Raw genomic sequence first — 20,039 nt, forward strand, 5'->3', positions numbered from 1 at the left:
AGCACGCTCAGTGGCTGCGCCTCTCTGAGCACGCTCAGTGACCGCGCCTCTCTGAGCACGCTCAGTGACCGCGCCTCTCTGAGCACGCTCAGTGAACTGCATCCTGCCGACCCAACTCTGTAGGTACGAGCCAGCACCTGGACACAGACACAGTGTCCTCACAGTCACTAACTGGGATCACTGGTGACCACTGCTCAGATGAGACTGGAACAAAAAGTGACGGCTGATATGAAAAGGAAGAGAAATAAATGAAAGCAGTGGGAACAGAAACATAAACAGAAACAGGAGCGATGGAAAAACAACTTACTTTGGAAACTAGCTATGGACAGATCCCCTGAAAGGTATGCAAATAAAGAGGCACACAGATGGAAGTTAGTTTTCATGCAGGAGACAGCAGGACGCCACAGCTCAGAGGAAACACACGACCACGACACATCACCTTATTAAACACATCAGCTGTTAACTGCGGGTCAGTATTTACATATATACTTTAGGTCAGGGGCACCTTTAGCCTAGCTTAGCACAAAGACTGGAAGAAGAGGGAAACTGTTAGCCTAGCTTAGCACAAAGACTGGAAGCAGGGGAAACTGTTAGCCTAGCTTAGCACAAAGACTGGAAGCAGGGGGAAACTATTAGCCTAGCTTAGCACAAAGACTGGAAGCAGGGGAAACTGTTAGCCTAGCTTAGCACAAAGACTGGAAGCAGGGGAAACTGTTAGCCTAGCTTAGCACAAAGACTGGAAGCAGGGGGAAACTATTAGCCTAGCTTAGCACAAAGACTGGAAGCAGGGGGAAAGAGAAAACTCCTTCGGCCATCTTGAAGACAAGACAGCTGAAAACATTCAATGAACAAATTCAAGTGTTTTACAACATGAAGTCGAGACAACAGAAACAGAAGGAAATACAAAGTAAAGCAATAAACAGGTTTAAAATACAGCGGTTAGAAAACAGAGAAAAGAAAAACCAAGATGAAGCAGAATGAAGTGGAACCAGAGTCAGCTGGACGATAAGTTAAGTCTGATTTAAACGAGGACACTGAGGCAGATGGTTCATACTCTGTGGATCTGAAAAGTTTCTGTCGTCTCTGGGAATGGTCTTAGCTCGAGGCTCAACAGCACAGTCATGTAACTGTAGGCGCCGCGCTTTAGAAGTCGGTCTTAAAATCTTATAGAATCAATTTTAAAACGAACAGGCAGCTGATGTAAAGAAGTTAAAACATTAACATCGACAAATCTAGACTCATCATCAACTCTGATTTTCTGTCATCACTCAGTGTGCTGACGCAGATCCACAGTCTCCATTTTTCAGTATCAATAATCAATAAGAAAATAATCTGACTAGGGATGGGTCACGATTTTCGAATTTTCAAACAGTCGTTTTATTTTGAAAAATCGATTTTTTATTGCGACTATTACTATTCGCCGTCTTATTTCCCCCCTTTATTTGACATGCAGTTCAGCTCCTAACCGCACGAGGGCAGTATAGGATTGCTACAGCGGTGTGAGATGGGCTACCAGCTAGTTTGATGCTCTTCTACAAACAGGAGAAACATGCAGAGACTACTACAGTCATCAAAAAGTTCCGCGTGGAACAACTTCGACAAAATAAACGAAAATGAGGTGCAGTGCAAACTCTGTGAGGCAAAGCTTGCGTATCACAAGTCTACAACAAGTATGCACAGTCATTTGAGAGCGAGGCACGCAGGAGGCGGCGAGGGACCGTACGGCCGGGCTCAGCGGTGCGACACGTCTGCAGCGCGAGTCCCGTAGCAGCTCGCCCCCCTGTTAATCATTTACTGCGACTCCACCGGCAACGGGAGCAGCGACAACTCTCTATTTTACGCGGCTCTTCTATTTTTGTTGCGTTACGCTCCCCTATGCGACCCTCCAGCAGATAAAAACTACATGAAATAGTGTGCTAAACAAGCACAGTGTGTTTAAATGAATAAACCATTATCAGAGGTGATATGTGATGATTTTTTTTCATGCATTTACCCATGTTTATCCGTGACGTGTAAATGTCCGTGGCGGACATTTGAAAGTGAGTAGATGACAAACAGTACAGTAAACTTGTAGATAACTCAAATACATGTAATAACTTAGGTGGAAAATGCTTTAACATTTCATGCAGCCTACATGCAGCCTCTCACTTCTCTACGTGTCGCTTCCGTACGCAGTCAGTGGAGCCCAAATGAATACACCGCGACGCTACGCTGACGTGACGTTTTGCAGCCGGTGGAGCCCGGCCGTAATGATGAATGGATCTCTGTGTGCATGGCTCCAGGGGGGGGGGGGGGGGGGGGGGATTATTCGAAAAATCGTCGAATAGTTACCGTGATTTTCGAATAGTGTTTTTGCTTGTGCTGCCCATCCCTAAATCTGACATATCAGTTTATTGCTGCCGTGATTCTACTCTGTAAATGATGCTCAGGAAACAACACAGACTCTGTTCAATCTGCAGAAACATCCAGGACAGCTTCACTCACACACTCCGATGTGTGTGCTGAAACACACACACACACACACACACACACAGATAATTGAAGCCATAAATCAAACAGAGATGTGGTTAAAATAAACCCTGTGTAGAGAACCAGTCATGGCCTCAATTTATTTATGGAAATTCACGAAAGCAAACGATGAAATCTGACCTGAAAGAAAAACCCACACCTGACGGGACGAAGAGACAGAAACAAAAACTACATCCCAGAGAGGCGGAGCTAGAACCAGGAACACATCATGATTTATTTACTTTAAAGACTACTGAACAGCTGGAGACAACAGGAAGTCTGCAGAGACAGAGACAGACAGACAGACAGACAGACAGACAGGGACCACCTACTCTGCAGACTGGGCAGGTTGGCGTCCTCAGGTTTGGTTTTCAGCAGGTGAGGAAGACGAGTGTATCTGTAGCCAAAACCGCAACCCTGAAAAACAACACGCCGTGATGTCACAACGACACACCAACACTCCTTCACCTCAGGAACAGGAAGAACAGAACAGTGTTTGAAAACTGCGTCAGCAGGTTACTCTGGTCAAAGAACAAAAGTATCAGCATCAAAATATACTCAAAGTACCAAAAGTAAAAGTACTCATTCTGCAGAGTAATCTGTATGATGTCACTGATGCATTAATGAGTTGATCATGACTTTACATAGCGATGAGTAGTTTCATCTCTAATTATCCATCATCACTGATTATTGATTATATTTTGTGTCGATAACCTGTAAAGTAACTAAATCTGTCAGGTAACTGTAGTGCAGTATAAAGTACACTATGTAGTGGAGCAGAGTCTGATGAGTGTGAACTTAGTTAAACTGCACGACTGAGTGTGAGGACATGTTAGCAGACCTCCTGCTGTCATAACACACGTGTGTAAAACTGTTGACAGGACCAAAAACAAACTGCAGTCATCAGCCTGTGTGTTAGGATCTTTAATCCACTCAAGTTTTATGTGTGTGAAAGTGTGAGTGTAGCAGAGCTGTGTCTCACCCTCCACAGTCGGACCAGGATCCAGTTGGTCTGAGCCCAGGGTCTCTGCTCATACGGGGCCAGCAGGTTCCTCATCATGGCCACCCGTCTGAAACATGCGTGATATCAGCACTGATCAGAACACACGTCTGATGACATCACTCGATCGTCTTTGATACAGTTTTTATTAGAATTATTATTATTCATTTATTTATTTTTTGACTTACAAAAACTAAGAACTCAAACCATGAGAGAAAATTGACCTGAAATAAAAATGAAAACTAGACTTAAGAGATAAAATGAAAACCGACGCCTGTGTGAGCGTGTGACGGCGGCGTCCCTGAACTGCTGCAGCGCTGCTGCTGTAACTACTGTATTTACACAATTAAAAGCCAATATTCTGCTCATGTATGGAGCTGTACTGAATTATTAATAACACAGTCCTGCAAATATTTCACAATAAAAGCCTGGTGTTGGGGTGTCCAGTAGCTCAGAGGGTAGAGCCGGCGCCCCATAAACTGCAGGTTTGATTCCAGCTGCTGAAGTGTTGTCTGTGTGATCGGCTCTTACAGTGTGCTGGAACAACAGAAACGATCTGACTGAATGTGTTTGCTTCAGCTGAAGCTGCAGTCTGATCACAGCTGACACATTTGGTCGTAAAGACTCAGAGGAAATCAGGTCACTAACAAAGGTTTGCAGAATCACACTTCAGATAAGTCTGTGTGTCGTCTGCATACGAGATGACCCACAGGAGGCATGTAAATAAAAAGAACCGATCATCGAGCCCTGAGTTCCCCCACAGTACAAACCTAGTTTACATCCAGAAGGATGGAGTGACCTTCAGCAGAGCAGTTTCTGTGCTGTTATCTTCACTAACATGTTGTTTCCATCAATAACAGTCAACAGTTGATCCGTTGCTACTTCTTCTAAAACCTCAGCTTCCAACAGGAGCTGAAGACGTGATGTTAGGTGGAATCAATGTTTGGATTTTTAATGCATAAAGAGGAAAAGAAACTAAACTGATGAGTCCGACCAATCAGAAAGAGTCCAGTTTAAACCAATGAGCACTCACTGTTCCTCTGGGATCCTCTCCACTGCCCTGAGGGATTGTGGGTAACAGACATAGCTGGCCAGGGCCTGCATCAGAGAGTCTTTGATATCTGAGAAGACAAGAGAAGAGATATCTATGATGACAACAACACATACGAGTTCCTCTCGACAACACCTGAACTTTAGTAACTGCAAGACAGAAATAAAATGTGTTACAGTAAAGTTTAACCCTCAGTGGAGACGTCACGGCATGTGGTCACCATCATGGATTTATGACATCTGTGAGGAGTGTTTCTGCTCCACTGGTTTCATGTTATAAGAGAGATTTATCATCTGTAGAAATCATCACGTGCTGAATAAACCAACAATAACAACCACATCTGTTTAATGAACACTGAACTGGAACATCAGATCAGATCACTTCAGCTGACAGCGTACCAACACTACCCTGCAGTACGTAGTTAGAATCACTTCATGGTTTTATAGCGGTGAAGATTCTCAGTCATCCAGGCGTATCGTAGGCAACTGGATTCAAGAAACTCAAGCAAGTCCAGCTGCCTACGATATAGCACTTAAGATTAGGGATACATGATATATATTGTGCCAATAAATTATTGGCTGATAATGGGATATTTTTATAGTTATGAGTTATTCCGATAATTAAAATTATAGCTGATAAAAAGTGCCGATAATACAAAGCCAGACTGCTTTCACTGACTTAACAAGGGCAGCGTCTACACACCGACACAGTGGGTGGAGCTACATGTTTGCAAGCTGCTAATAAACACGGAGAAGAAAAACAACAATGATTGCAGCACGCTGCCTAGAAGGTGAAACATGTTGCGGAGTGGACGTCTTTCACAGGTCCAGAGGAAGACAACAGGACGGCGCCGAGGGTCTGATCTCCGACCGCCAAACACAGGTTAGACACAGAGCGTTAGCATGAGCTAATCAGAAGTAGCAGCTAACATTCAACACAGTAACACTGGGCTTCATCATCATCCTCCTCTGTCTCACCATTAACGTCACATTTAATACTGATAAAGTAATTTTGTATTTCTGATGTCCACCTGTAGTGTAGGGTTATATGGGGGCGGGGCCAGTGAAGGTAGACCTGACGTTGGCAGGTATGAAGAGTCACACCTGTTGTTTGTGTTTGTTGTGTTAGAAGCAGTGAAGTCAGTTTGATGTGGAATATTAAACCAGCCTTTCTGACCCTCAGTGAACACAAACTACAGGTTTACACTTCTTTTTAAAATACAAAAAGGTGAAATTACCTGTTATGGTATCGGCCATGAGAAGCAGGTAATTAATCGGTTATCAGTATTGGTTGAAAAAATCCATGCCCATGTATCCCTACTTAAGATTCCTGGTTTTACGTTCCAGAAGCTCCGGCCCATTCAGTACCAACTATATATATCTCTGTGAGGTCACACAGATCAGCAGACATCTGAGGAACTGGTAATAAATACATCAACAAACACAGAGAAGAGTTTACGATTTCATTTTCTCTGAAGAGTTCAGGTAAAATCTTGTGTTCAGATAGAGACGATGAGAGAAAACAGAGAGGTTAAACTCTCTGTTGGACACGTTTTAACGTCACTGCCGTGTTTCCGTCCTGCTGTAACTGGTGGTCAAACTCTTTCCAGAGCTTCTGTGAAAGTCTGTGACAGGAAGTGACTGATGAGGCTGAGGTTCACGCTCACTGATAAGAAGCTGATTGATCGCGGTGGTCTGATCATGATAAACTGACTCGCAGCTTCCTGGAACATCCAGTCACTTCGAAATATAAAACCCAAACACACTGAGAGCTGATGGACAGAAACCAAAGACGAGCATCAGGTCTCATCAGGCAGCTGCACTTTATGTAAATCAGATCTTTCTGTGGCTCATTTACATCCCGAGTCTTTAGTTGATACAAACACAAAGTTTAACACCTCCGATGGTGATGTGAGAGACACGTGTGTGTTACTGTGACGGAATACCATCATGACAGACAGGAGAAGCTTCATTACTGCAGAGAATAACACACATAGGTGAATTCACAGAGAGTGAATTGCAGCTGCTGATGGGAACATGAACAGTGCATCAGCTGAAGCTGCTGTCTGCAACGTCTCAAAGTCCAGTTCACCAAAGATGAGGTGCTAATGACACTACAGCACAAACACGCTGTGTCTGAGTGCAGTCATCCATGTGGAGGAGCGCTCAGTGTCGGGGTTATTATTATTTATTCTGTACATTAATAATATAATATAATAAGGATTATAGTTTAGAGCATAATAATAAATCTAGTTATTTCCTTTCTTTGGTGTTGTTGATATTCTGGGTTCTACTTTGGTTGATATGGTTTTGCTCCTACTTTTCAGATATGAGTTTCTCTGTGTCTCTTGGTCCTGTCAGCTCTTTCCATTCTTCTCCATTCTTCACAACTGTTTGTTGCCATCAAGGACTGGACGTCAAACTATTACTTACAATTAAACACAGACAAGATTCTGATAATATCTCCAGGAAGTAGAGCTTCAGAGGTTAGTGTTGGGTCCCTGTCTTCAGCTATACGGTCATGTTTTAGGAATCTTGGGGTTATTTTTGATCATGCATTTTGATCATCATGTTAAATAATCAACCTGAACTTGTTTTATTCGGCTAAGAAACACTGCAGAGCTCAGATCTGTGGTGTCTCCACCTGAGCTGGAGATGATGATGCATGCTTTTGTGTCCTTCTGACTGGACAACTGTAAATCTCTTTTGACTTGTCTAAACAAATCTTAAGCTTCTTCAAAAAATCCAGAACGCTGCTTCTCAGCTGTTAAAAAGGTCCAACAGGTCGACTCACATCACTCCCATTCTAGTGTCTTTACACTGGCTTCATCAGTTTCAGGATCCACTTCAAGATACTTGTTCTCATGTACAGAGCCACGGCCAGGCACCTGAACACATCAGTGATCTTCCCCATTCAGATATCGTCAGTAGGGTCTTCAGAACAGGACCTACTGACTGCCCCCCAACTCCAGACTCATTACTACAGCAGTGGCTCCAACACTGTGGAGCTTTCTTTCATCAGGTTTACTGTCTGTGATCTCTTGAGAAATTTTGAGCTTTGTTTAAAGTGGCCTTCGTCCCACCCTGAACTGTCAGGTGTTTGTTCCCTGGTATGTTTCTGTCTGAGGCCTCAGCAGCCTGTATCTGCTCTGTGCTCTACTTTAAGAGTTTTAGTCCGACTCCCTGCAGCAACAGTGCTCTTATCATCTTTCCTCCCAATAAAATCAAAGTGATGAGAATGTTTCCAGCTGCTATGGTCAGAGGTTCCAACAAGCTCACTGCTTTATAACGTGCAGACGCAGCATGATTATCACTAACATGAGTCAGCTGATGTGATGTTGTGTTTCAAGTCAGTAGTCATGTGATAACAAACGTAACGTTGTGACGGCTTGTTTGGTTTTGGAGTAACGAATATTATTACTTAGATTTCATTAGTAATTAGTTACACTACTTGTTACTGTAAAAAGTAATATATTACTGTAATGTGTTACTGTGCAGCACTGTCAGAGACACATCAAAGCTTCTGCAGTGACAGTGGGGTATTTACTGATGTAGAACAAAAGGTGAAAGTCTCTTCAGCTTGTGTTGACCACAGACCTTATTTCACACACTGAATCTAGAACACACAGACTTGAACACGTGGGAACAGGAAGTGCTAACATGCTAACATGCTAACTCATTTCTGGCTGTTGGGACTCACTCCTGCAGAACTCTACTGCGTGCAGCTGTTAGCGCTGAATGGAGCTGTTCCAGCATCGAGGCTCATGAAAGGGTCAGTTTTACACCAAATGTATCCCATAATTTAAATACCAGCACAGAGCGCTGCCTGGCAGCACAGCTCAGGAGGTGTTTCATCTGTTCAGAGTTTCTGTTTGTCTCATTTGTGCAGCACCATTCCTGTGTGAATTCACCCGCCAGTGCGTGTGCGTGTGTGTGTGTGTGTGTGTGTGTGTGTGTGTGTGTTACCTGTTCCTACTATACGAGGGTCTGCAAAGTGCTTGGCGAGGATAGCAGCTAGCTGGGTCAAGGTGTCCTCGTAGCCTGTGGGGACAGACAGACAGACACATGTGTGAAGTTGTGCTGATGTTCAGCTGACAGCTCACGTTCCAGTCCACCTGGATTCTACTTCACCGAACAGTGAACAGCTGAACCAGCAGCAGGCTGCATGTGACACACAGCTAATGATGACACAGTGTGAGCGTGTGCTTCCAACGAGAAAACAACCTCTTCCACAGAGCTGCGTCAATAAATCAATCTGTGCTGCTAACAGTTAATACAGCGGGCATTAACTGTTAATCCACAGACTCCAGACCAGTGTTAACAAGCCTCAGTAATATCACCTCAACACACTGACAGGGCAACGTGGAGAGAGCTCATGTTACTCTGTATATGTGGCAGATACATCGTATCACCAAAGAGTCCGTCAGTTTTAGTCTCTATTAGGACATGTGTCCACGTAGCAGGGCTGAACCCCAACTGAGACTGTTCCTAGTGGACCAACAGTCCTCATCAGGGTCCATCAGTGGATGGTGTTCGTCCTTCACCTTCTCAAAATGATCCCACACTTTGGATTTCCTGCCCAACATGTTATTAACTAGCCTGTGGAATAACCGCAGGTACCAGCCCTGGAGATTAACCTGACTCCTGTCTGACTGCTGAGCGTGGACACTTCCTGTGTCTGTCCTTTCAAAGTAAAGTCACACATGCTCCAGTCATATAGGTTTGGGCTTATTTTGACAAGGTGCAGCTCCTGATAGAGTTTCACATTTGCAGCGACTGATGACCTTTCTGGTCGACTAACGTTTGATCAACTGTCAGGTGGCAGCTCGACCACATAGCATTGTTTTGTTGTTTTTTTCAACAGAAAGGCAGAGGCAGGGTGCGGGGGAGCGCTTTGTCCCAGTGCGGTATTTTGCACTTTTTTGCACTAGCCCACTCAGTGAGTTTTATGTCTTTGAAAACAAACGTTTAGGGTGGTTTTACGACAGGTTCACACATGGCCATATGCAGCAATGTTAAGCCAGGCAGGGGAAAGACAAATTCTCTGAAAATGAGCAATCGTCACTGTTTTGGTCTTTACCACTCTATTTCATCATAAACAACCCAGAAATGGGGCTCAAAGTGCAAAATACCAGACTTCTCCTTTAATAAAAAAAGGGTTTCAGAGAACTCAGTGTTTCACCTGGCAGCTCCTCCATGCTGTTTGCAGGGCTGAAGTAGTTCTTCAAAGCGCTGTACGCATTCATGGCCACGTTGAGGTAGAACTCTGGAGCAAAGGCGAACAAAGAGCCGGTGTTGTCTGCATGTTCGATGGTCCGAATACAAACACACAGCAGCCAGTACACGTCCAGCATCTTCTCCTGTAGACAGACAGACGGACAGACATGATGATTCTTCACTTAGATTCACACAAGCTTTTTATCGACTAAAACTATGAAAGAAAAAATGACTAAAATGCGACTAAACCTAATAAACATCTTCTTCTCAAGACTGAATCTAAACCAGCTGTCACAATGAACACACTAGTTTTGTCTTCATGTCAGTAATCAACCGAGAAGTCTCATGGTGATATCTATTAGATACATTTTTTACCCCAGTGTTTTATTTTTTGCCTAAAAATGTTTTACCGTCCAGATCTTAATCCACCCCACGTTACAGTTTGGTTCCTGTCTGTATTCTGAAGGTTTTTACAGAGCAGTTTGTTCCTTTATGATTCACAGCCCGATTTATAGAACATCTTATTCATAAACACATGGTGGAAATGGATTTATTTTATGGCTGTTGACTGTATTTTTTGATTTATGGAGTGACAATAAGAGACATCCAAACTCCCTCTGTAAAAACCTTTTACTCTAATATGTGAACAAAGTGAAACAGGAATTTTTAAACTGGCTTCATCCAATGTTCAGGTTTATGTTCTGGAGATGTGTGTAACTCAGTGAATATGTGATATGATAATTCCTCATTTACATATTCACACTTTAAATTTCAGAAAACAAATAAATTAAACAAGCATGTCTTAATTTAAGGCTGCGCTGACACCTGTCCTGTTCAGTTCGTTTGTGCAGGTGTGAACACAGCAAAACAATCAGGCTCTGTGGCAGCACAACGCCACATTACACCTGTAACGTGTACAAGATAAACTCAAGATGAGCTGCTGACAGAAAGACTCACATGTAACTATCAGCAAAAGGTCAATAAAACCTGACGGATGGACTGACAGACACAGACACAGACAGACAGACAGACAGACAGACAGACATGTGGAGGACGAGGATCACCTTGGAGTAGATGGTGGCGTTGATCCAGGCTAGTCTCCTGCTGAGGTGGTTCAGCTTCTCTGCAAAAACCTTCTGGCTCTTCTGGAGCTCGTCCAGGATGTCTGGTCTCTGAGGGGCACAAATCAGCGTCATGACATCACCCGTGACTTCACCATTGTCACCATTACACACACTGTTTCTGTTGGTGCGGTCTGAGGACGCCAGAGGACGGAGACATGAAGCTGCACGTGCTGAATGAACTCATATACATGTAGAGCTTTGTTTGTGTGTGTACATTACATCTCCCTCCATCCATCCATCCATCCATCCATCCATCCATCCAACTATCCTCCTGGAGGACCCGAGGTGTTCCCAGACCAGATGAGATCTATAATCCCTCCAGTGTGTTCTGGGTCTGCCCCGGGGCCTCCTACCAGCTGGACCAGGAGGATCCTGATCAGATGTTGAACCACCTCAACATGAAGGAGCAGCGGCTCTACTCCGAGCTCCCTCCAGATGTCTGACTCCTCCCCCTATCTCTAAGGCTGAGCCCAGACACCCTACAGAGGAAACTCATTTCAGATGCTTGTATCTGTGACCTCATTCTTTCAGTCACTACCCAGAGCTCATGACCATAGGTGAGGGTTGGGACGCAGATGGACCAGGAAATGGAAAGCTTTGCCTTCTGGCTCAGCTCCCTCTGAACCACGACGGTCCGGCACCAGCATCACTGCAGACACTGCACCAAACCACCGATCCATCTCACACTCTATTCTACCCTCACTGTGAACAAGATCTTTGAGATACTTGAGCTTCTTCTCTTGGGGCAGTAACTCTCCCAACCCAGAGGTCCATCCATCAATCCACTGTTCTCCAGCAGAGAACCATGACCTCAGACTGGAAGGAGCTGACTCTCATCCCGACTCAGCTGCAAACCGCCCCAGGTCATGCTGGAGGTCACAGTGTGACGACGCCAACAGTTCCACATCATCTGCAAAGAATCACCACCTTAACATGATGGAGGGGTTTGTGTGTCCCTGTGTTGTCCGGAGCTAACAGCCCCTGGTAGGGTCTCATGAGGCACAGTGGTCCCAGGGGAGGGGCCAGACTGAGAGCAGTTAAAGAAGACCTCGATGAAACGCACATTTGGGAAAAGAGACCTCGCCCAGTATGGGGACACCAGGGCCACGGAAGCTTGCCAGCAAGCGTCTGGTGACTGGGCCTTCGAGCCTCAGCCCGAATAAATGACATGGAGCCGCCGCCTTGTGGGCCCACTACGTGCAGGGACTGACATCGGGGCCAAGTGTATTGTGTGCCGGACAGCAGCCGTGCTGACCCCCGGTGTCGCAGACAGGCTGTGTATACCTCCATTACATTATATTCCTTTGTTCCTGTGTGTCTGAGGTGAGTCTGTTGGATACTGCTGAGTTCACGTCACAATGTTTGGTTTGTTGGTGACTGCTTGTGAATAAATGTGGGACAGCTCATGGACATTATACGTTTACAACTCATACTTTGAGGATATGAGAGTTCTTAATAACATAAATCCATGTGAAGAACTGTTGCTGACATGTCAGGAGGCCATGTTCACGAGCCAACTTCTGTGGAAACAAACTACGACTCAAACACAGAAAACAACCTGAATGATGGGACCTGAATCACCAACTCCTCCTGCAGTCTGATCACAGACTGTCGTCACAGCTGTGAGTTTGCTTCAAACCAAACTAACTTTAAAGTTAATTGCAATTATTTCAATTTGCATAATGATGTTAGTGTCTGGCCTTGTTGCAGTCGCAGCAGGATTTTCACCTCCCTCTGCACTCAGTGCCAACACACCGACAGATGGTTAAAGTCCCTCCTCACCTGCAAACTCCAGGCTCCATCCTTCATAATCAATACAGAGTATTTGGTTTTTGTGCAGACAATCGTCCTCTGTGACCATGTTGGTCTTCAGGTTTCTGCTGACACGTGTGTTCTGCATGAAGCTAATGAGACGACAGGCTGACGGCTGTGTGGACTGGAGCACGACCAATTACCTTCAACTGAGCTCCAACAAACAAAAACTAATCACCTCTGACTTTATAACGAGTTCACACTGACAAAAACAAACTGATGAAGAGAACCATGAAACTAAAACATTCAGTTAATGTGATAAAACACAGGAAGGGTTTGAAACAGAGACAGAGCCTGAAGGACCCCAACACACACTGATCTTACTTTGGCAGGGCAGCGTGCGATCTTCTCCTCCGTGTCCTTCAGAGCAACAGCGTATTCATGGACGTCATCTGAAACCACCACCATCTGAAAGACAGAAAAAAACTTAAGGATCTTGTTTTGGATCTGTAATATTCAACCAGGAGGCCGTCTGGTCGGCAGAGTTTCCTGTTTGCATTGTTTTATTTGCTTCTTCACTTTCAGTTGCTGCGATCTGTTCACTGAACTGTTTCAGCCCCATCGCTGGTGTCACTGACAGACAATGTATGAAGTAGCTGTGTGTTCTCACGGCATTTAAACCATATTTGGTTGATTTCATGGACGTCACGGGTTCTCTGAGTGCTGCAGTTGGTGAGCAGTGATTTTTGATCAACCTTTTAATTCTAAAATCATCTGTTCAGGCTGTTGAGTAGAGAGAAGAAGAACAAAGTCTGTCTGTGGACATAAACTCCTTAAAGGACAACTTTGGTATTTTTCAACCTGGGCTCTATTTCCCCATGTGTATGTGTGCGTATGATTCATGGGTACCACTCGTTCTAAAATTGGTTCAGTATTGAGCCGCAAAACGAGCTAAAATGGTAATGGGGGCAAATGCGTCCCGTATAAAAGTGCTTTTTTTCGCCACTGACCGGTTCAGATCGCCAGTGCTATCTCTGTAGATAGCATATGGTAGCGGCCCTGGGGCAGTGGTGAGTGTGAATGAGTGGAGTCAGCTGTCAGTCAGTGTTGGAGCAGAGAGGGGGAGGGCGGCCCCGCTTGGTACTGTAAGTGAGTATGTGTGTGTGAAGTGTGTGTTACGCTAGAAGAGTCAGAGGACGGAGTCTTTTACGTGCTACCCCCTGGAGTGTTACCGGAGTTTTTGGAGTGCTCAAATAAACGGGCCTTTTTCCTGAACGCAAGAACAGGATGTCGTGCAACACCCCGTACAGCTTTCACAGGCTGCCTTTGTCGGACGGCGAGATGCTGAAGTTGTGGCTAGTTGTGCTACAAATGGATGCTAACACTCCTGTCCAGACACTGCGCCTTGCAGATCATCGGGTCTGCAGTGCTCACTTCTCCCAAGATGACTACTGCCAGCCGAAGAAGAGAAGACATCCAATCCCGAAACACCTCTTCCTCAAGAAAACGGCTGTCCCACGAGTAGAGAGAGCTACAGACACAGTGGAGCAAAGCTCGTGACGTCACACAGCCCAGAGGTAAGGGAGAGGCTAAGTTAGCATGCTATTTACAGAGATAGCACTGGCGATCTGAACCGGTCAGTGGCAAAAAAAAACACTTTTATACGGGACGCATTTGCCCCCATTACCGTTTTAGCTCGTTTCGCGGCTCAATACTGAACCAATTTTAGAACGAGTGGTACCCATGAATCATACGCACACATACACATGGGGAAATAGAGCCCAGGTTGAAAAATACCAAAGTTGTCCTTTAAATAAATCTGGAGATGGAGAAGAAGTTTCCTAGTTTTTGCTGTGAAGTTTTGCTTCCGGTTACTGTGCGCCTGTTTAATGTTTTAAACTGTCAGTAGAGTAACGACACTACGCAGAGTTGGACCACAGAAAGCGGACTGACCAAACGATGGCCGAAGGATCAGGACCGGGACAGACAGGCAACAGGTCGGCCCACATCCCTTACCTTCAGCCTGACAGCCAAACCTCACTCTCTGCTAATATATGTACGGGCGGCCAAGCCCTGGGAGCCTCAGACGAGTGTTTGCCCTCAGTTATGGGGCTGGTTGTGTTTTTATTTTGTGGTTGGTATTTTCTGATCAGCTGGTAGCAGCAGGAGGTTTCTGCAGGTCTGTGAATTCAGCTGACTGCAACCACAAACAAACTGTTAACTGGATGCATGAAACACTGACCTCACACTGACCTGAACACATCAACGTTCTCTGCTGAACACCATGCTCCCTTATTGGTCCATAAATCGCTCTATTTGAAACACCTCACTACAACGCTCTGCTCAGACGATGACCAATCAGAGAGCAGAGAAAGAATCACCTTTATTATAGGGAAAATGTCTAACTCAAATCATACGCTCCTGAACGGTGGCGGAGTCTCATCATCACCACACAGAGCTATAAAGGCTGCGGCAGCGTTCACCTGTGATGAGTCGTATCTTTGAATGAGGGAAGAGAAGTGACATCAGCAGAGAGGTGAAGAGGTCAACCGTCGGGAGGAACAACCTCTGATTCAACAGCGGAGCAGGAAAATGAGAGAGATGGAGCACGGAGAGACGGCAGGGAGAAGGAGGAGTGTCATCATCAGTCAGAGGAAAACAGTCATTAATCTGCTTATTAAAGAAAACCATAAAGATTTATCTTCAGATTCATATTTAACCACAAAAATCACAGAAAGCAGAGAAACACCGTCGCAAAGAGCCGCCTCCATGTCTGATGCAAACATTACCCATGTGCACGGCTGCAGTACGAAGGGTCACATTCAGAGGTCAGGCTGTCTCACAGGGGTTAATAAAGCTTCACTGATTCTGATCATGTCGTCTCCTCGGTGTGACACAGCCCGCAGAATAAAGACGGTACCGACTGATGATCACTGAGTCATCACTGTTCAAACAGCTGTGTGTCTTCACACTGTCACTACATGCACACACATCTGGAGCTCAGTAACGTCTGCAGGCAGAGTGACAGCAGCTGAAACCTGTGCTGATCTTTTCCTGTAAAAGTCATGTTATAGAGAATCAGCTGACACGGAGCTGCAGAGCTCAGAAAGACTTCCTTCTTTATCCCTCAAAGTTTCATAACTTCACCCTCTTCGCTGATTTGTTGGAAAATACTTTTCCCACGAAAATGACTGCACGAAGAGTCGTGATTTAAAGTTCAGCTCGACGGCCCCGCAGAGTCGGGTCGATGTCTGGTGTTGTTGGTCCAGTCTGGTGTACAAGCATGTACCAGTTCAATTTCATGCAAACCACCTGAACCAGCATTTGTCATTATGACAAGTTTTGGCAAATTAAAAAGTCGCCTACATCATGAACCTGTGCTGACGGCGTCACAGCGTTAAATCCAACTCATATAGCACTGATAATACACAACATGGTAACATGACATTTTGTTTACTAACTCAATTCCCAAATTTGGGATTTTGTTGAAATGACAAAATCCCAAGGTTTCCACAGATTTAGTTTCACAGACTCACCTCACCAGTCACCTGAACGTCTGTGTCTGTACTGCGGTTTCCAAACAACATAAATTTAGTTTTTTTCAAATTAAAGGACAAAAAGCTGCTACAGATTTTTTTTCCCAGAACAAAAAGCATCGCTGTCACCTGCGAATAAAACTACTTTTAATTTTCTGGACATCATACATATATCATTTATATACAAAATAAACAGTTTTGGACCCGATACTGACCCCTGTGGGACCTAATACTGACCCCTGTGGGACCCGATACTGACCCCTGTGGGACCTGATACTGACCCCTGTGGGACCTCATACTGACCCCTGTGGGACCCGATACTGACCCCTGTGGGACCTCATACTGACCCCTGTGGGACCTCATACTGACCCCTGTGGGACCTGATACTGACCCCTGTGGGACCTCATACTGACCCCTGTGGGACCTCATACTGACCCCTGTGGGACCTCATACTGACCCCTGTGGGACCTCATACTGACCCCTGTGGGACCTGATACTGACCCCTGTGGGACCTCATACTGACCCCTGTGGGACCTCATACTGACCCCTGTGGGACCTCATACTGACCCCTGTGGGACCCCCACAGTCATGTCTAGGCATGATATGCCGTCACCCATCTGCACAAACTGCTGCCTGTGTCCCTCAGAGCTTTTAACCCCTCTGATACCCTATCTGTCCAGTTTCAGTCACTTTGACACAAAACATGAAGAAACAGGCTCCAGGTTGAAAAATGCTGCAGTTGTTCTTTAAGATGTTGTAAGAAAAATGACATCACCGCGACTAAAGTCTGTATTCAGATCAGTCAGCATGCAGGAGACGACTCACAGTCACACTTCAGAGTTTATCAGAGTCTCTGTGTGAAGGTCAGATTCTTACATATGCATAAAATATGCAACATTAACCTTTTGTGTTTGGATCCTGACAGACGCTCACCTCACATTATAATATTCAGCCCTGTCTGACCCGCCCGTAAATCCTCTTCTTCAAAGGACGTGGATGTGTTGAGATCCCAAAATATTCTCCTGGTAACCAAACAGAGCTCCTGCCATGAACAGGAAGTACAAACACACACAGGTGTGTAAACAAAGACTCACCTTCCCCAGCTGCTGGTGGACACTCAGGTTGTACATCATCACGATCCCGTCAACTATCTCCAGCAGGGACTTGTCTGTGATTGGCTGATCGGGCTCCTCTAGTGGTCGTCCCAGCAACAGGCCGTCGTTACCATGGCTTCCCTCGACTGCAGGTTGAAGAGGAACCGAAAAGTTGACGATGAGTAAGAGAGGACAGGTGTAGGGTGCTCTGCAGGATCCAGTGGTGACGGCTGTTTCATCAGCATCACACTGTCTTTAATAAGACTTCATACACCAGTCAGTTAGAGAGAGGCTCCTCACAGGAAGAGGAGGAAACCAAGGCAGCATGCAGCAGTCTGACTCTGCAACAATAATGTCCCAATTATTTCAGAAATCAGAATCACCACCTGGTGGCTGTATGACTCCGCCCACCCATCAACTTTCTCTCACACTAAAACATGATGATGTCACAGTCAAGCTGACTTTTGACCGTTTGGATATAAAATGTCACTTCATCATTTTATCCCTAAAGTCCAGTTCAGACCAAAGGCTCACAAAAACAATGAAACCATTTTAGAACATAGCAGGGAAAAGTAGCAGCAGCTGGTCTGAGCTCGACTCAAGCCGGCTGATGATGTCACCTGACACTCAGCTGGTCAAATGGCCAAAAAGCTGCAAATCAGAACGGAAGCGCAGAGAGTTGTTGACTAGAGATGATACGCCGTCTCATGGCGGTCACTTCCTGTCGACGTTACAGATCAGAAGCACAGAGAGTTGTTGACTAGAGATGATACGCCGTCTCATGGTGGTCACTTTCTGTCAGCGTTACAGATCAGAAGCACAGAGAGTTGTTGACTAGAGATGATACGCCGTCTCATGGTGGTCACTTCCTGTCGACGTTACAGATCAGAAGCACAGAGAGTCGTTGACTAGAGATGATACGCCGTCTCATGGTGGTCACTTCCTGTCGACGTTACAGATCAGAAGCACAGAGAGTCGTTGACTAGAGATGATACGCCGTCTCATGGTGGTCACTTCCTGTCAGCGTTACAGATCAGAAGCACAGAGAGTCGTTGACTAGAGATGATACGCCGTCTCATGGTGGTCACTTCCTGTCGACGTTACAGATCAGAAGCACAGAGAGTCGTTGACTAGAGATGATACGCCGTCTCATGGTGGTCACTTCCTGTCGACGTTACAGATCAGAAGCACAGAGAGTCGTTGACTAGAGATGATACGCCGTCTCATGGTGGTCACTTCCTGTCGACGTTACAGATCAGAAGCACAGAGAGTCGTTGACTAGAGATGATACGCCGTCTCATGGTGGTCACTTCCTGTCGACGTTACAGATCAGAAGCACAGAGAGTCGTTGACTAGAGATGATACGCCGTCTCATGGTGGTCACTTCCTGTCGACGTTACAGATCAGAAGCACAGAGAGTCGTTGACTAGAGATGATACACCGTCTCATGGTGGTCACTTCCTGTGAACCAGCAGCTTTCTGTGTCTGTTTCAACTCGACTCGGCGTGAATCTTTGGTCTGAACTAGACTTGAAACATTTGTGTGAAGTTTAGTCATAAGATGACGACATGATGTTTACAAATCATTTAAACTTAATAAAGTCTTTACGTTAATTTTAAGTTAAGAAAGCAGTGGAAAAAGGCTACAGAAGAAGAAAGGGAGGGAATTAAGGTGTTGCAAGAGGAGTTGAGAAGCAGGCTAGCAGTTCTTAGAAGGGCGGAGCATCTCAGGAAAAAGAGGAGGAAGAAGGAATATGCTAGGACAGGTTTTTTCAGGGACCCTTTTAAGTTTGTTAAAGGATTGTTCAGCCAGGAAAAGGGAGGGCAGCTTAAAGCAGAAAGGTTAGAGGTTGAAGAATATTTGAGAAAAACGTATTCAGATTTGGAGAAGAATAGGATAGTAGGTTTCCCACCTGATATCCCTCCATTAGGAGGGATAGAGCATGAGATGGATGTCAGGCCACCTAGGTGGAAGGAAGTTCAGGAGGTGGTCAGGCGTGCAAAGGCTTCTTCGGCCCCAGGGCCTAATGGAGTCCCCTACCGGGTTTATAAAAGTGCACCTGATATGGTTACATTTTTGTGGAAACAGCTAAGAATAGTTTGGGAAAAACAAATTATACCAAGAGCATGGCGTAGGGCAGGGGGTGTCCTCATTCCTAAGGAGAAGGAGTCTGTGGACCTTAGCCAATTCCGGATGATTTCTCTCTTGAATGTGGAGGGGAAGATTTTCTTTAGTGTAGTAGCGCAGAGACTAGCTAGCTACTTAGAAAGGAATAGCTTAATAGATACCATGGTGCAGAAGGCAGGAATACCAGGTTTTTCAGGGTGTTTAGAGCATACTAGCATGATCTGGCACCAGATTCAGGCAGCGAAGATTAACAAAAGGGACCTGCATGTAATATTTTTAGATCTTGCAAATGCGTTTGGTTCAGTACCGCACAGCCTCATTTGGAGTGCGTTTGACTACTTCAGAGTGCCACAGGTAGTTGTTAACTTAGTGAAAGCATATTTTCAGGATATTAGGTTGTGTCTAAGTACAGCAGGTTTCACAACAGGTTGGCAGAGGCTAGAAATAGGCATCATGGCAGGGTGTACAATTTCTCCATTAGCATTTACTATGGCAATGGAAGTAATCAGCTCTTGTTATCTGGGAGTAAGGACGTGGTAGTTAGGAGTGTGGTTCCAAATCCAACCAAGGGGAGGAAGTGGAACCCAAGATCGGCAGTTCAGGAGGCAGAGGCAGCTCTTAGACATGCAGA

General features: G+C 45.3%; 1 protein-coding gene across 1 annotated transcript in view; it reads right to left on the reverse strand.

Moving 5' to 3' along the window:
• The window catches only part of rnf123 (ring finger protein 123), a 192,233-nt gene that overhangs the window by 119,546 nt on the left and 52,648 nt on the right, over nucleotides 1-20,039 (reverse strand). The window contains exons 24-31 of the mRNA XM_078172042.1: nucleotides 17,282-17,427; nucleotides 13,036-13,119; nucleotides 10,840-10,947; nucleotides 9,741-9,918; nucleotides 8,525-8,599; nucleotides 4,542-4,629; nucleotides 3,491-3,578; nucleotides 2,841-2,925 (exon numbers count right to left, since the gene is read on the reverse strand). Of these exons, the coding sequence (XP_078028168.1) occupies nucleotides 2,841-2,925; nucleotides 3,491-3,578; nucleotides 4,542-4,629; nucleotides 8,525-8,599; nucleotides 9,741-9,918; nucleotides 10,840-10,947; nucleotides 13,036-13,119; nucleotides 17,282-17,427 (852 nt within the window). The remainder of the gene's footprint in view (nucleotides 1-2,840; nucleotides 2,926-3,490; nucleotides 3,579-4,541; nucleotides 4,630-8,524; nucleotides 8,600-9,740; nucleotides 9,919-10,839; nucleotides 10,948-13,035; nucleotides 13,120-17,281; nucleotides 17,428-20,039) is intronic.

This window comes from Epinephelus lanceolatus, chromosome 1 (assembly GCF_041903045.1).
Source record: "Epinephelus lanceolatus isolate andai-2023 chromosome 1, ASM4190304v1, whole genome shotgun sequence".
In the NCBI taxonomy this organism is placed as follows: domain Eukaryota; kingdom Metazoa; phylum Chordata; class Actinopteri; order Perciformes; family Serranidae; genus Epinephelus; species Epinephelus lanceolatus.